At 43.0% G+C, this 17,020-nt stretch overlaps 1 protein-coding gene across 1 annotated transcript in view; it reads left to right on the top strand.

The window, feature by feature from the left end:
- TTC39C (tetratricopeptide repeat domain 39C) overlaps positions 1–17,020 on the top strand; it is a 101,274-nt gene that overhangs the window by 69,903 nt on the left and 14,351 nt on the right. The window contains exon 7 of the mRNA XM_040632637.1: positions 15,527–15,620. Within this exon, the coding sequence (XP_040488571.1) occupies positions 15,527–15,620 (94 nt within the window). The remainder of the gene's footprint in view (positions 1–15,526; positions 15,621–17,020) is intronic.

Here is a 17,020-nt window from a genome sequence, read left to right as displayed (position 1 = left end):
TATATAGATTGCTTTGGATAGTATAGACATTTTAACAAGAATTATTCTTCCAACCCATGAGCATGGAATGTGTTTCCATTTCTTCGTGTTGTCTTGAATTTCTTTCATCAGTGTCTTAAACTTTTCAGAGTACAGATCTTTCACCTCTTTGGTTAAGTGTGTTCCTAGGTATTTTATTGTATTTGGTGCAATTGTAAATGGGATTGTTTTCTTTTTTTCTTTTTTTTTTTTTAATGATTTTTTATTATATTATGTTAGTCACCATACAGTACATCCCCGGTTTCCGATGTAAGGCTCGATGATTCATTAGTTGTGTATAACACCCAGTGCACCATGCAATACGTGCCCTCCTTACTACCCATCACCGGTCTATCCCATTCCCCCACCCGGGATTGTTTTCTTAATTTCACTCTCTGCTGCTTCATTCTTGGTGTATAGGAATGCAACAGATTCTGTACCTTGATTTTTGTACCCTGCAACCTTTACCGAATTCATTTATCAATTCTAGTAGTTTTTTGGTGGCATCTTTAGGATTTTCTATATGTAGTGTCATGTTATCTGCAGATAATGAGGGTTTTACTTCTTCCTTGCCAGTTTGGATGCCTTTTATTCCCTTTTGTTATCTGATTGCTGTGGGTAAGACTTCGAGGACTGTGTTGAATAAAACTGGGGAGAGTGGACATCCCTGTCTTGGTTCTGACCTTCAGGGAAGAGCTCTCAGTTTTTCACCACTGAGTATGATTTTGGCTGTGGGTTTTTCCTATAAGGCCTTTATTATGTTGAGACGTGTTCCCTCTGGATCTACTTTGCAGAGGGTTCTATCACAAATGGATGTTGTACATTGTCAGTGCTTGCTTTTCCTCTATTGAAATGATCATATGGTTTTTATTTCTCTTATTGATGTGATGTATCATGTGGATTGTTTTGCAGATATTGAAACATCCTTGCATCCTGGGAATAAATCCCACTTGTTCGTGGTGTATGATTTTTTTAAAATATATTGTTGGATACTGTTTGCTAATATTTTGTTGAGGATCTTGGCACTTGTAGTCGTGAGACATATTGGCCTATAAATTTTCTTTTTTGTGTCTTCATCCGGATTTGGTATCAGGCTAATACTGGCCTCATAGAATGAATTTGAAAGTTTCCTTCCTCATATTTTTTGGAATGATTTGAGAAGAATAGGTATTAATTCTTCTTAAATGTTTGGTAGAATTTGCTTCTGAGAAGGCATCTGATCTTGGACTTTGGTGTTCGGGGAGTTTTTTGATTACTGATTCATTTATTGCTGGTGATTGGTCTGTTCAAATCTTCTATTTCTTTCTGCTTTCATTTTGGTAGGTTATATGTTTCTAGGAATTTATCCATTTCTTTTTGGTTGTCCAGTTTGTTGGCATATAGATTTTCATAATATTCTGTTAGAGTTGTTTGTAGTTCTGTGGTGGTGGTGTTTCTCCTTTTTCATTAGTGATTTTGTTTATTTGGGTCTTTTTTCTTTTTCTTTCTTTTTTTTTTTTTTAACGAGTGTGGCTAGAGGTTTATCAATTTTGTTGAACTTTTCAAAGAACCAGCTCCTGGTTTCATCCATCTGTTCTGTTTTCTTTAAGTTTCTATGTCATTTATTTCTGCTCTAATCTTTATTATTTCTTTCCTTTTGCTGGGTTTGGGTTCTTTTTCTAGCTCCTTTATGTGTCAGGTTTGTTTGTTTGAGATTTTTCTTGCTTCTTGAGGTAGGCCTGTATTGCTATAAACTTCTCTCTTAGAACCATTTTTGCTGCATCCCAAAGATTTTTGGACTGTTGTGATTTCATTTTCATTTGTTTACATGGAAATCTTGATTTATTCTTTGATTTCTTGGTTGATCCATTCATTGTTTAGGAACATGTTATTTAACGTCAATGTATTTGTGCTCTTTCCAGATTTTTTTCTTCTGGCCTATTTCTAGTTTCATAGTGTTGTGGTCAGAAAAGATACAGATGGAGTCTATTTTTGAGATGTCTTTATGTTCCACCTTTTATAGATGTTTTTAAATGAATATTCCTTAACTTTGATAATTGTGATTTTATCATGTTTTAAATAACATATATCACTATTGCCTTTAAAAATACCTACTTAGTGGGGTGCCTGGGTGGCTCAGTTGGTTAAGCATCTGACTCTTGATTTAGGCTCAGGTCATGGTCTCAGGGTCGCGAGATCGAGCCCAGCAACAGGCTCTCCACCCAGCGGGGAGTCTACTTGTTGTTTCTCTCACTCTCTTTCCCTCTGCCCCTCCCCCCCAAATAAGTAAATCTTTAAAAAAATAAAAGCAATTTAATATTTTTATCGACATATATATATATATATATATAATTTCTTCAGTAATGTTTTAATATAAAACATTACATGCATTTTAGTTTTATTTTGCACTTTTTTTATTTCCACTTACTACTTTTTAAAAATATGCCAATACTGGGGTCTCCAGGGGGCTTAGTCGGTTAAGTGTCCAACTCTTGATCTCAGCTCAGGTCTTGATCTCAGGGTTGTGAGTTCAAGCCCCGTGTTGGACTCCACGCTGGGTGTGGTGCCTCCTTTAAAAAAAAAAAAAAAAAGCCAATACTGTTAATAGATATGTAAAAATGTGGTGTTACTTTTTGTGATTGTTTTGTGTTATTTTATGGTATTTTATAAATTTGTGTTTATTTTATGATTGGACTATGGGATTACACTTGCTTTTGGATGTGATTTTTTTTATCAGTTTATTTTTTACTTCCATTTCATTTCTAGTTTTCCTTAATTTACCTTGTTTTGTAATTCATTTTTTAAAACTTTGTACCTCTCTTAATAGGGAAATATTAGTGTTCTTATGTAGGTAGGCATTATATTGCATTCTTTGAACTTCAGCTTGCATTTCGTTTTACTTGAGAGGGCTGTAATGTTTGTATCATAAGATTTGTCTTTTTCCTTAGTTCCTGGTACAGAGCTCTAAAACCCTGGAATTTCTTAAGTGAGAGGCGATAGAAGAGTGTGTTGTTATTCACAACAAGCCCTTCTCAGTCTTACCCTGAGTTTATGTTAATGAGTTGACCGGTAACTCCTACGTAGGTAGCTGCAGGATGGGGGCTGGTTGGTACAGTTAGGGGGTTGGAACTTTCCTAGCACATCCCACCACCAACCTCCTGGGATGGGGAGGAGCTGGAGATTGAGCTCGTCACCCAGAGCAATGATTTAATCAAGCAAGCCTAACTAGTGGATCCTTCATTAAAGTCCTAAATGATGGGGTTCAGAGAGCTTCCAGATAGGTGACTGCATGCGTATGCTGGGAGGGTGGCGCACCCCGAACTCCAAGGGGTGGACGTTTCTGTGCTCAGGACCCTTGTGTACATCTTCCTTTGGCTCTTCACGTGTAGTCTTTATAATATCCTTTATAATGAACCACTAATAATAAGTAAAGTGTTTCCCTGGGTCCTATGTGACAGAGACCCTGACAGGCGGGGACTGTATTCATTCCAAGGGGTTAGTGTTAGAATTGAATTAAATTGTAGGCACCCCGTTGATGTCAGGAGAGAATTGGGGGATTTGTTGCTGTGGGAAGACCCCACACAGCTGGTGTCAGCCGTGTTGTGGGTAGAAGAAACAGCTTTCCTTCGGCTGCCCGAAGGTTTCGTGCTATAGAATGTTCATTGCCCAGTGTCTTTTGTTATGATCGATCTCATCTATTATGTAAATTGTGTGGTGAGACCTGCTGTCTGGTAGGTAGGTTTGAGTCTCTGTTTGGCCCCCATACTCTGCCCGGCAGTAGCCCCGGGGACTAAGGGGACATAGGGCATAGTTTTGCTGTTAAGATTCAATGAGGTAGGGGCGCCTGGGTGGCACAGCGGTTAAGCGTCTGCCTTCGGCTCAGGGCGTGATCCCAGCGTTATGGGATCGAGCCCCACATCAGGCTTCTCTGCTATGAGCCTGCTTCTTCCTCTCCCACTCCCCCTACTTGTGTTCCCTCTCTCGCTGGCTGTCTCTATCTCTGTCGAATAAATAAATAAAATCTTTAAAAAAAAAAAAAAAAGATTCAATGAGGTAGTGGGCACCTGGGTGGCTCAGTCAGTTAAGCGTCTGCCTTCAGCTCAGGTCATGATCCTGGGAGGGAGCCCCGCGTCAGGCTGCTTGCTCAGCGAGAAGCCTGCTTCTCCCTCTCCCTCTGCCTGCTGCTACCCCTGCCTGCTGCTTCCCCTGCTTATGCATGCGTGCTCTCTTTTCTGTCAAATTAATTAATTAATTAATTTAAAAAAATGTTTTTTTTTTAAAGAGATTCAGTGAAGTGGTAATCTGGGAGCCCTGTGCCGCTCTTGAAATTCTGAGTGCCCGTCATCGTTGGCTGTGGTGATGACGGAGATGCTGTGAAGGCTGCAGAGCTGTGGGGACAGTCACAGAGCTCCGGCATGGCGGGGGGGGTAGCAGTCCTCCATGGCAGGCAGGCAGCAAGCAGATGGAGATGTGGCCAGGCTTTGAACAGCATCAGCACAGGCCTACTGGAAGGTGAGGCACGGTGTGGCTCAGCCGTGGTGCCGCCCTCACAGCTGGGAAAGACAACACAGAAGCGGGGGTATCTGGGCAGGCTGTTGAAGCCTCTGTGGGAGTTTGAAGGTAGAGATAAGAGCATGGGGGATTTGCCTGCCTTCAAGGCCAGAGGCAAGAAGAGGCCACCTACTGGGAGATCTAAGCTCAGTGGGGCTGGAACATTGGGTGGAGAGAGGTGGGTGGAACAGGTGTGACTCGGGAAACGAGAGATCACTCGATTTTGTTTCTCAACCCGTCTCTCCTTTCGCATAGAGGAGTTCCTTGTGCACGTTTAATCGTGTACGTGGTGCACGTGCGTTGTTCCCTTTGCCCTTCTGAGTTGTGTTGACCTTGTTCTCATTTCCGCTTACCTGTTTTTGAATAGGTTCTTCTTTAGAGTCAGATTGAAAAGAGGAGTTTAATGTTTTACTTGTTTATCTATTATCTATTCATCTATTTTAACCATGGGTCCGCATATCCATACAGTGTTCCAGTCCTTTGTCCCTCATTCTTGATGCTGAGGGGCGTAGGGTAAACTCCTTGAGGGGTGACAGAGTCTGGCTTTAGGAAAGAGCATTTTTCACTTTTCCCTACCCCTTGTCCAGAGCTCATGTATGAAATTTTATATTTTCTCGTAGCATCATCTTGAGCTCTCCTGTTTTTCTTTATAACTTTGGACTCTTAATGTGCGGGCACACGGAGTTCTTGAATCTGTGTATTGCTCTGTTTGGTTGTAATGGTCTTCGTTTCTCCACGGTGTCTGAGAGAGGGCTTGCCAGCTCTGGGAGTCTGTCGTCCTGTTCCTTCGGGGCTTCAGGGTTTGCTGTGTGTAGCACTGTATGTAGAAAGAGCGCTGGATTAAGTCTGAAGATCTGGTTTGGCTCTGTCATAAACAGTAGAGACATGGTCTCCTTCCAAATGGTTGCTCACACACCAGACAGCTTGTAAGAGCTGTAAGACCAAGCCGGTCAGCCTTCTCTGGCACTGTTTCTTCACCTGGAAGATTAGGGTTTTTCCGAAGCGTCTGCCCTGGAGCCCTGATTTGATGGACTAGTTTGGACGTGTTCCATGAAAAGAGGTTCTGTGTCAGGCAAATTCGGATACGCCAGGACTGCTCAGAGACTTTAGTTTTGCACTGTCGGGAAGCTCGAGCAGGCAGGTATGCCATCCGTGTTCACCCAATGTATTTGACCAAGAAAATTCATTTGTATACAATAGACCGTGAGACCTGAAGGGTTCAGTAGAATACACTTTGAGAAACACTAGACTACATAATTTTTAAGGGTTTTTTTTCCAGCTTTCAAATCTTATAGTTCTGTAGATATACTAAAAACTACTTAATTGTATATTTTAAAAGGATGAGTTTTCTGGTATGTGACATATATCTCAACAAAGCTGTCATAAAAAAATTTTATGATTCTTTAATCTTCAGAGTGAACTACCTGGGATTGCCTCCGCTTTTTACAGCTTGTCTTTAATTCCTCTTTGGGGGAAAAACATAAAGGAGCTTGCTGATTTGCCATCCTTTATAAAGAATGCCATTCGGCCGTGGGAAGACTTCTCGAAGTTGCTTCTCTAATTACAGCTCCTCTCGCGTGCATAGTGCATCTTCTCCATCTATATTCTAGGTGTGTCTGTTTATCCTGAATTGCTACCTTTTGAGTTGTTTGACTTTTGTAGATTAAGGTTCTGTGTTCCCATGGTCTTTGTTTTTCTGAGTTAATTCTTTACAATATCTTCTGCACTGTTAATTTTAGTTCTTTGATAGCATCCTTAATATATACATTTCTCTCAAATTTACTGCTGTTTTTCATATAAATTCCCTGCCACTTTAAAAGGCAGCATGGTGTAGCTGAAAAGGCATCAGGCTCAGCTCAAAATGGGCTCTTCCATTTCCCGACTGGCTGAGCTTTCTGAGGCTGTGCCCTTGTGCGTAGGAAGAGGACAGTGCCTCCCATGCCGGCCTTAAATAATGTAAATGTGGTCGTGGCGATGCACTGAGCACACGGTGCTTGGTCAGGGCTTTTCCTCTTTAGACAGAATTGTGTCTGGTTTGTAAATCCAGCATCAAGCACTTTCCGTCACAGATTTTGTGGATATCTTGTGTGTAACTGTTGAGAGACCAAGGAAATGTAACTGGTGCATTATTCAGTTCCACCATTCATTAGAGCTGGACTTGGTTACGTAACTCCTTTGTCAAGGGGATTGCTGTCCATGTGGAGGTGCTGAAAATAGATCTACCATATTACATTTCTTGTACATAATCAGAGATTTGTTGCCTGTGATGTAAAAGGCCTTCTGGGGGATGCCAGGAGGGCTAGGAAAAGCCCCTGCCCCAAAAGAAACTTATAATCTAACTATGAAGGGCAATGCTGAACACATGAAAGGTAATCACTCAAGGCAATAAAAGTGCCAGGTGAACCGGTGGTCACTGTGGGTGGAGATGACTGGGGAAGGGGAACAGCAGAGGTGAACCGGAGGGAGGGGAGAGGCACTTCCTCACCACCTTCGACTTTGTTCGGTCACCTGCCTGGGGAGACCTTCTGTGACTGTAGTATTGAATGTGTTGGCCTCATTCCTGCTGCTGGTCTCCCCGTCTCCTTCACCACTACTCCTTGTTTCTGCCCAGAGACTCCTATTCGCTGGACACAGAGTAAGGCTGTGTGTTGGCTCATTGCCTCTCTCTCCCCATTAGAATGAGAATGCAGGCTCCACGAGGCAGGGACTGTGTGTCTGGGTCACTGCCTATCTCAAGTGCCTCGACCAGTGCCCAGCTCCCAGATGGCAGGGCTCAGAGTGAGTGTGAGTGAGTGAGTGTGTGTGCGTGCACACGTGCACATGTGAACCTTGAGTGAATACTCTGGCCTCTTGCCCTTTGCCTCTCTTGGTTGTGCTGTGATGATAGTTCTATTTCTATAGCCCCTGGATTTTTGTCAGAATGAGAGCAGCCATATTTATGGCATTTTGAAAATTTCCCCTCATTATGCATAATTCATAGATTCCATGTGTATAGTGGTATTAAAAGCTCCATTCCCCCCCATCCAGGACTGTGTAGACAGAACTCTGAAACCAGGACATCAAAGAAAAGACTGATAGAATTGATAGTACGTGGATCAAAATATTGGGAGAACTGACATAAAAATGAACTTCTGTATTACAAAATATCATAAACAAAGTTAAAAAATGAAGAATAAAGCTAGAATTAGCATCCTTAAGAACTCTTACAAATTTGGGACATAGCAAAATATAAACATACAAAAAGAAAAGTAGCCAAAACACCTAAACAGACAAGACATAAGATACACAAATGGTCAGTAACCTATGACCCTCATGATAGAATCAGTGAGATGCAAATTAAAACAAGGGGAAAAATAATTGGCAAATACTGAAAATATTCTCTGTTGGAAAGAGGTTTAGGGAAATAAGCCTCTTACAAACTGTTGGTACTTATATTTAAGCCTTTGGGACAAGTGGTCTAGTATTTCTACAAATTACACAATTTGTATAGGGAATAACTTAGACGTACCATAAACGCACGCACACATATTAAAAAACGTCCATACACGCACATGCACACAGAGACCAAACCAGCCCACATTCGAGAAAACTCCAGGAGTGATTTTGAGTGGGTGGGAGGAGGAGGTCCTGTGACCTGCCTAGCTTAGGTCAGGTACTCATACTCTTGCTGAGACCAGAAAGGTTTGGCAGAAAGGCAGGACCCTTCCGATTCTCATCACATAGGAGAATGGCTCCCCAAAGACCGAATATGTCTGACGGTTGATGTGTTAGTTTCCTTGGGCTGCCCTAACAAGGAACCACAGAGGGTACAGAAATTAGTTTTCTTACAGTCCTGAGCTTAGAAGTCCAAGATCAAGGTGTCAACGGGTTGATTTTTTTTTTTCCTGAGCCATCTCTCCTTGGCTTGTAGATAGCTGCCTGCTCCCTCTGTCTGCATGTGGTCATTCCCGCGTGTGTGCGTCCCTGCATGCACGCGCCTGTGTCCCCTTCTCCTCTAAGGCCGCCAGTTATATTGGATTAGGGCCTGCCTTAAAGACCTCATTTTAATGTAATTACCTCCGTAGAGACCTTATCTTCAAATACAGTCACCTTCTGAGATACTAGGGATTAGGACCTCAGCATGTGAACTTGGGGGTTGGGGCGGCACAGTTCAGCTCATAACAGCTGTCAGTGCCAACTTAGTGTCCCCTCATGGGCACTTGGGATTTTCCTTTCTTTTCACATAGATGCCCCTGATACCCTGGTAGGCTCCGAGTACAGTGCCCAGCAAGTTCCCCCAGAGATCTCCAAACAGAACAATCGACGTGCCAATTTAAAATAGGCTTGAGTCACACGGTATAAAACAGAGCAAGAAGCTAGGGGGAAAGGATAGCCTAGGTTAACACTCCTAGGATAGTGTGCAGGGCCAGGTGGAAAGGCCGTGCTGCTGGAGTCCTGGGGCACACAGTGTGTAGTGTTTTGCTTTGCTCTGCACATCACTGACCACAGCTAGACAGTGGACCCTCAGGGGTTTTGTTAGTGTTTCTTGGGTAGAGGACGCATGGTGCCAGAATGGGTGTCAGCAATGGATGGTCATATTAAGGCCACCTACATATTAATGTTTCATGTATATTTAGGGTTCTGAATATTTCATGCTTTTTGTATATTTCGTCTTCTGCGTGTTTAGTACCCAGCTGCCTCATGAATATTAGAGACCCTTGTGGCCCTTTAGTGCTCTAAAACAGGTGCTGTCTGCTTGCAGAGGACACACTGTATTCTCGACACATCTCAGGAATTTTGCCTGTGTCTAACAAACTCTGCTTACTGGTCACTTAAAGCCTCTCAAAAGAATGTGCCTATGTCTTACAAACTTCTGTATCTCCCAGAGCTGGAAATTCTCCAGTGAGCATTCGAGTGCTCTGTGGGGGCATCACCCCCTCCTCGCAGCCGAATCCACGGGGACCGTCGTGTTCTTTGATTTGCTACCGCAACGGTGATCTCCTCTCTGGTGTGGAACACAGCAGAACTGAGTGATACTGACATTATTGGAAGGCCGGCCGGTAGACTGGCTCTGAGCTGAGACCTTTTTGTTTGTGAGCTAGGGCTGTCATTTGATGTTAAATGTGATTTGGAGGGGGCACTGAAGGAAACTGCTTGGGAAGTGGAATCTTGCCTTAGAGGTTCAGGGAAGTCTGGAACTTGATGTCCTTTTGGCACTAGAGTCTGGATCAGGCCCCCAAAAGGACTTGGCTTTGTTTCCATTTCCTTTTTTTTTTTTTTTTTTTTTTCTTCTGCAATTCTAGAAAGGGAATCTTTTGCTTGGTAGCTGAATTTAATGTATCCTCCCAGCTTGGTATTGCTAGTAGAGATCTTCCAGAATGCAGCATTAGTAACTCCAAGCTTACTGTGCTGACTCTGAAAATTATTCAGACTTTTTGTGTCTTCATACTTACTTTCAAAAGGGCTTTAAAAATATATTGTTGTGGAAATATTTTACATTTTTAAAGTTGGAAAATGTGATTTGTGGTCGCTTACATGTTTGGTTTTCCTTTGTCCCCTGTCTCTTCAGGTATGTATGTGTTTGGGCTAGGCAAGATACAGACTTAGATATTTGTGGTGGTATCTTAACTCAAACAGCTCTTAATTATGTCTGTAGGAAAGAATCTAGAATTTCTTCCAGTGGTCTAAAAAAAATAGAAACTTAATTGCTATTTATTGCAAATCTTTCTAGATGTTGGAAGACAATATTGTGATTTATTTCCCAGTGCCATTAACAGGTGACATACATCTATTTTTAAAGATAGTATACCTTCGGGGTGCCTGGGTGGCTCAGTCATTAAGCGTCTGCCTTTGGCTCAGGTCATGATCCCAGCGTTCTGGGATCGAGCCCCGCATGGGACTCCCTGCTCAGAGGGAGGCCTGCTTCTCCCTCTCCCAGTCCCCCTGCTTGTGCTCCCTCTCTCGCTGCCTCTCTCTCTGTCAAATAAATAAATTTTAAAAATCTTTTAAAAATAATGACAGTATACCTTCCCTGAGAGCATTTTATGTGCATTAGTTCATTTATTTCAACAATTCCTGAGATTTATAAATAGAACAAATAATTTCCCAAGGTCCAAAATTGTGTTGGTTATGAAGTTGGCACTGAAATCCAGTGCTATTGACTAAAGTTTAATATTCTCTGTTATGTTGTGTGTCCATTAAAAGAAAAAATTTAAATTATGGTATTTTAAACATTTTAAAGATTTATTTGAGAGAGAGCACGAGAGCAGGGGGAAGGAGGAAGGAAAGGGGAAGAGAGTCAAGCAGACTCCACACCAAGCATGGAGCCTGATGTAGGGCTTGATCTCATCTCCCTGAGATTGTGACCTGAGCTGAAACCAAGAGTCGGCAGATGCTTAACCAACTGAGCCATGCAGGCACCCCAGTGTTTTAAACATTTTAAATGAATTATTCAGTTGAAAGGTATGGCTTTATAGTGAACTAGTTTTTGCATAGTTCCAGAGCATAGAAAATATGAAAATATTTTCCTACAAGTCTGCAAGTTCTGGCATTATCCTGATAACCAAAACTCTTGGAGAAGAGCACTGAACAAAAAAACTATAGGTCAACTTCATTCTGAATATAGAAATTCTAAATAAATATTAGCAAGTCAGATCCAACCTTGTATTTTTTAAATGCCACATTATGACCTTTGTAGGGCTTATTTCAAAAAGGCGAACATGGTCCAGCCTCAGAAAATGTCTCTCTGTTATAACCTGCATTAGGGAAATAATTGATAAAACCACATAGTCCTATCACTAGATGCCCAAATGGCATTTAATAAAATCCACTTTGAAAACCAAACAAACTATTAGCAAATTAGAAACAGAAAGGGAATTTATTTGGTAACGACGGCATCTACTAAAAACGGGCCACAAACTATATTTAATGGTGCAACATCAGAACATCGTCATTGAAGATGGGACTCAAGCAAGGATGCGTGCGGTGCTTGCTAATAATATTTTTACTGGTGGTCCTCACCAAGTAGAGAAGTCTCTTGTAGAGGAAGAGACAACACTATCATTGTTTGCGAGTGATTTGACTCTCTCCCCAGAAGATCCAAGAGAAAAAGCTTAAAAAAATCATGAGAGTTCATGAGTGTAATGTGACCTATGCAAAATCAACGTGCAAGAATCCACAGTTTTCCTACACACCAGCAGCGTTCACTCCGAGAATAAAACGGAGGAGCAAATCCCATGGTCAGTTGACACAAGTATCCTAAAACGCATAGGAATACAGCTATCAAGAAAGGTGCCCTGGGTCGCGGGAAAACACATCGTGTCTCTGCAGTAACGAAGCAGTAGCTTTCCATCGCGTGCGTTTTACTTTGCCAACAGATACAGTCCATTTAATTTGGCAAAGACTTGTGCTTTTGTTCTCCATTGCTTCCTCTGGAAGCAGCTAATGCTTGCCGATGTTATTTCCTCGTTTTACCCGTGAGGAAACTGAGACTTCAGCCAGTTTTTGTGACATTGAGCGTCCGTGCCTCATTCGTGGGACACAAGCCTGGATGGTACTTGAACCTCCGATTCTTGGCTTCATGGCTATTTCATTCTAGCCTGTTTTCTGGATTCTCTTCAGCCCAGCATGTGTGTATTTCCTCAAAAAATTAACCTGTGAACCAAGTATCAAACCAAAAACTTCTTTCTCTATTATATTGTGGATATTCTAATTTATAATCCTAAAAACTCTTCTTAGGTCGTTTTTATCTTAAATTAATTTGGTGAAGGGGCAGCTGGGTGACTCAGTGGGTTAAGCATCCGACTCTTGATTTTGGTTCAGGTCATGATCTCAGGGTCGGGAGATCGAGCCCTGCGTTGGGCTCCGTGCTCTGTGGGAAGTCTGCTGGAGATTCTTTCTCTCCCTCTGCAACCCCCTCGCCCCCACTGCTCCTGCTTCCTCTCTGCGTGCGTTCTCTCTCTCAAAAAGAAAAAAAAAAGTAATAAATAAAAGTTAATTATTTTGGTGAAAAAGAAGGGGAAATCTCTTTTCACCATTTTAATGGCTGTTCATTGTAATTCTTTAATGAGTCATCAGGCTAGAACTAGAATTAATTTTGTAGTTACGCTTATTACACTTGGGATAATATCAGTAAGCTCCGTAATGGTCTCCGTATCTTCTAGTTCCTTCAGAGTGCTTATAACAAACAGAAGGAGCAGTGGTACTTTCTTCACAGTTTAGTTTTGAAAGTAATACTCTGTACTCACTTTCTAAAGCCATGGAACAAATTATCACAGACTTGGTGGCTTAAAACAGCAGACATTATTCTCATACCGCTCTGGAGGTCACAAGTCCAGAATCTGTTTCACGGGCTGAGATCTAAGTGATTTGGGGTGGCCCTCTGTCTGGAGGCTCAGAGGACAGCCCATTTCCTGCCTCTTCTGGGCTCCAGTGGTTCCTGGGCTTTAGCTGCGTCTCCAGTCTGTGCCTCTGTGATCACATTGCCTCCCCCACTGCGTGCATCAGCCCTCTGCCTGCCTGCCTCTTATCAGGACACTTGGGGTTGTATTTAGGGCCCACCCCAATAATCCAGAATAATCTCCCATCTCAAAGCCCTTAATGTAGTCATACCTGTGTATTCTCTGCCTGAAGAATGCACACCCTGGAGGCGATCAGAGCAGAGTGAATACTACCCTGTTGCTAGCTTGTTGACCTTGACCAAGCCCCTTCACCTCTTTGAACTTTGGTTTCTCCATCTGAAAATGAAACTAATACACGCCAATCTCAGGGTTTTTTTTTAAAGGGCTAAGAGAACCAGTGTTGATTCAAATATTGCTTGTAACATTTTTTTTCTAAACTTGCTTTTTTTTCCCTTAAACTCGTCTTCGTAGCTCAAGCCAGTGCCATCCCAGGCACTTAGTAGCTGCCCATTGATTAACATTCGCAAGTAGTTTTCGGTCTTCTGAAGGGCAGTGTGGCATTGCATTGTCATGCGGGGTACCCGCAGCTGGACACAGCTTGGTGGCGATGGCTCACCCAGAGATACTCTGTGTGTGATAGTTGAGTGGCAGGAACGTAGCAAACTGAGGAGACGCATGCAAAGGGGAATCCGTAGCACCGTGGTTTCCTGTGGATACGCTAACCTGAGTGCACGGACGAAGCAGGGAAAAAACGGTTGATCCAGAAAGAGAACAGTGAGGGGCGATCGTAATGAGCGTCCAGCTAACTTACTCTGCAACACACCTGTGCACATGTGCGCGTGCGCGCACACACACACACATACACACTGCATACAAAATTGGTTTTTAAATTAAAAAAAATTTTTTTACACCTCTTTGGGACCTTTGTGGCTGTGTGCGCAGAGCCCAGTGTGAACGTCTGTCAGGGTTGGGGCCTGTCCCCCATTCCTGAGAGGGTCCCTCCAATGAGATGTCAACCTCCTTGAGACTAGGAATCACTGGTGTGGGGATGTGTGTCCTCTCTTAGCCTTTGTGGATGGGGCCAGGGGATTGAACGCTGCCGTCCGAGCCACCTGGCGAAGTGAAACATTACTGTGGGCAATGGAGTTATTGATCCAGCCAAGGCCTTGGTTAATGCGTCATTTGGCTTATGGCGTTCCTGAGTCACAAGCTGTCCCAAGGATCTCCCTGACTCATCTGTGTGGCCTCTGGTGTCCAAGAGGCCCTGCACAGTGACCACGCAGCACTCACGGAGCCAAGGAATGGGGTAGCCTTTCTTCTACGATCCTTCTGCTGCTGGCTGGCTGGCTGGCTGGGAGGAGGAGAGGCAGAAGGGGCCCTGGAAAGGGGGTGGCCAAGGAGCAGCAGAGGGGCCACATAGGGAAGCCCAGGGAGGGCTGAGTGTGGAGCAGGGTATGGTCCGGGGCATGTATCACTGAGAGCAGTCTATCAAATTTTTAGGGCATTTAGAATTTACATTTATTAACACCTATCATTGTGTATTTAGGATTGAATTTGATGCTTTTTAGGTGCTCTTGTCAGGTGCTGTGGCATGAGGTTGGCAGACTTTGAAAGGGGTCTTTAGTGGAAAGCAGCACTAAATGTATTTACTCGGAGAGCCTGTTGGGCTCTGGACCATGCTAGATGAACGCAGACGTCAGGATTGAGTGTTAGTGGAGGAGACGTGAGGACCAGCAGTAACCAGACAAAGCATTTTGGATACAGACTCGTACTAGGGACTGTCTGACCGGGGCGGTGGGTCACAGCAGGGAGAGCGTGCTGAGGGCAGGCCCAGAGGAGGTTCGCACAGTCACTGGGGACTGACAGGGCTCTTTCTGGCCTGTGGAGGGTCCAGACACACCCTGTTTCATTATACTTCACTTTATTGCACTTTGCACATACTGGGTTTGTGTTTTTTGGTTTTTGGTTTTTGTTTTTTTTTTTTTTTTACAAATTGAAGGTTTGTGGCAACCCATTTTTCCAACAACATATGCTCGCTTCATGTCTCTGTGTCATAGTTTGATAATTCTCACAGTATTTCGAACTTTTCTTGTTATTGTTATGTTTGTTAATGCTGATCTGTGATTACAGCTTGCTGAAAGCTCCGAAGACAGTTAGCATTTTTTAGCAATAAAGTATTTTTTAAATTAAGGTATGTACGTTGTTTCTTAGACGTGATGCTATTGCACATTTAATGGACTACAGGATAGTATAAGCATAACTTTTGTAGGCACTGGGAAGCCAGAACGTGCTCCGACTTGCTCTTTTGTCATGTTCTCTTGTGGTGGTGGTGTGGAACTGAACCTATGGTTATCTCCAACTATGCCTGTTGTATACACAGGAGGGGGAATTTCCCGCTGGAGCAAAAGAAGGGCTCTGTGCCGAGGTTCAGCTCACAACTGAGGCCAATTGGAATGTTCCAGAAATTTTGCAGTCATTGTCTTCTGTGCTGTTTAGTCTGTTTAAAATAACCGTTAAGGAAGAAGATCCTTTGGAATGAAGATGATTGTAATGTTAATGGCAGATTTTAGCCAGTAACTCTGTTTTCATTTTCCTTTCAGTGTCAAATCAACAGTGCCTTGACTTCTTTCCATACCGCGTTGGAGCTTGCGATAGATCAGAGAGAAATCCAACATGTCTGTCTGTATGAAATTGGTAAATATGAAACGTCTGTCCAGCTTCGTGTCATGCAATGGCATTAATGCATTCCGCTTATGTCCAGCTGGACGGCCAGCTTCTTGTCACAAGTCTTAATGCATTCTTGTGCACGTCTGCATTTCTAATGCTATTCAGTTTGGATCTTTGTAAAATGCTTGCTGCCTTTTATGAGAATAAGACTTTGTTATCGTAGCACAAGCGATGATACTTATCTCAGTGGTTGTCCTTACTGCTTTAGAGTTTATTCTTCATAACGTTCTGATTTTAGGATAATAGGTCATGTTAAAGGAATGGAGTAAAACTCTTTTCCAACTACTTTATCTGACTGCACATTAGAATCCAAAACTGTTTCCCTCCCTCTCACCAGTGTTGACCTGGGAAGAAATATGTGGTCTGGTAGAGAGTTGGGCGTGTGGACCCCAATCCCAGCCCTTCCCCCGATCAGCTCGGAGACCTGGGAAGAGTTGCACAAGCCTCATGGTTGCTGGGAGAGTTGAGGTGGCTGCCCTCAGCAGTCGTGGGGTTTAGATGAGTAGGAATGAGCATCAGGGGGGCGCCTGGCACAGAGAAGGCTCTCCTCGTGTGTGAGCTCCTTCCTTCTGCTTCTCCCCTTCTGCAGACAAATTTATAAGCAGACATGGACATATTTATTTGCTTACAGCTTTCTCCCTCCTGTCCCAAAGTTGTTACTACGAGTTTTTTGCTGACTGCACTAAAATTCTCCTGTCCTGTTATATTAGCAATTCCATAATCGTTTATGTAGCAGTTGTTCTATGAGGCCGAGGAGAATCAGCACCACAGTTTGAAACATCAACGACACAATGTAATAAGGGATTCATGTTGTTAGGGTTTCAGCCCAGTATGACAGGGTCACATCATGGGGCACGTAGAAAGGCAATGAAGGAGCCAGGGAGCGGGGAAGTGATGAGATAGTGGTGGAATCAACGGGAAAATTGGAACTCGCAGGTCCTCTGCAGAGAGGGGAAGAAGAAGTGGGGAGTGCACAGGTGTCTGCCACCTGTCAGGTCGAGACCCCATGATGCTCGCCACTTGCTTATCTGCTGTGGACATAATTGTCTTCTTGGATAATTTTAAATCTTTTTAAAGAAAAGTACAAACTAAAAGATTGGGAACTTCCCAGGAAAATAATACTGCGTTTTAAGGACTTCTTATGGTTTAAGGAAAAGAGCGGAAGTATAATCCAGTGGAAAATATATTTTTACGTCATCCACCCCCCCGGAGCTCTGGGTAGTAGCCATAATGTAGGATGGAATGTATTTCAAAGAACTTGAATTAACACCCAGATTTGGTGGCCTTTTTTTGTTTTTAAGATACTGCTGCCTTTTTTCTTCTTCCACTTTTATTAAGATATAATTAATATATAATGTATTTATGTT

The sequence above is a fragment of the Ursus maritimus genome, unplaced genomic scaffold, assembly GCF_017311325.1.
Source record: "Ursus maritimus isolate PB19 unplaced genomic scaffold, ASM1731132v1 scaffold_18, whole genome shotgun sequence".
Lineage (NCBI taxonomy): Eukaryota > Metazoa > Chordata > Mammalia > Carnivora > Ursidae > Ursus > Ursus maritimus.
Note: the sequence above shows the minus strand (reverse complement) of the source record. Positions and strands in the feature narration are given on the sequence as shown.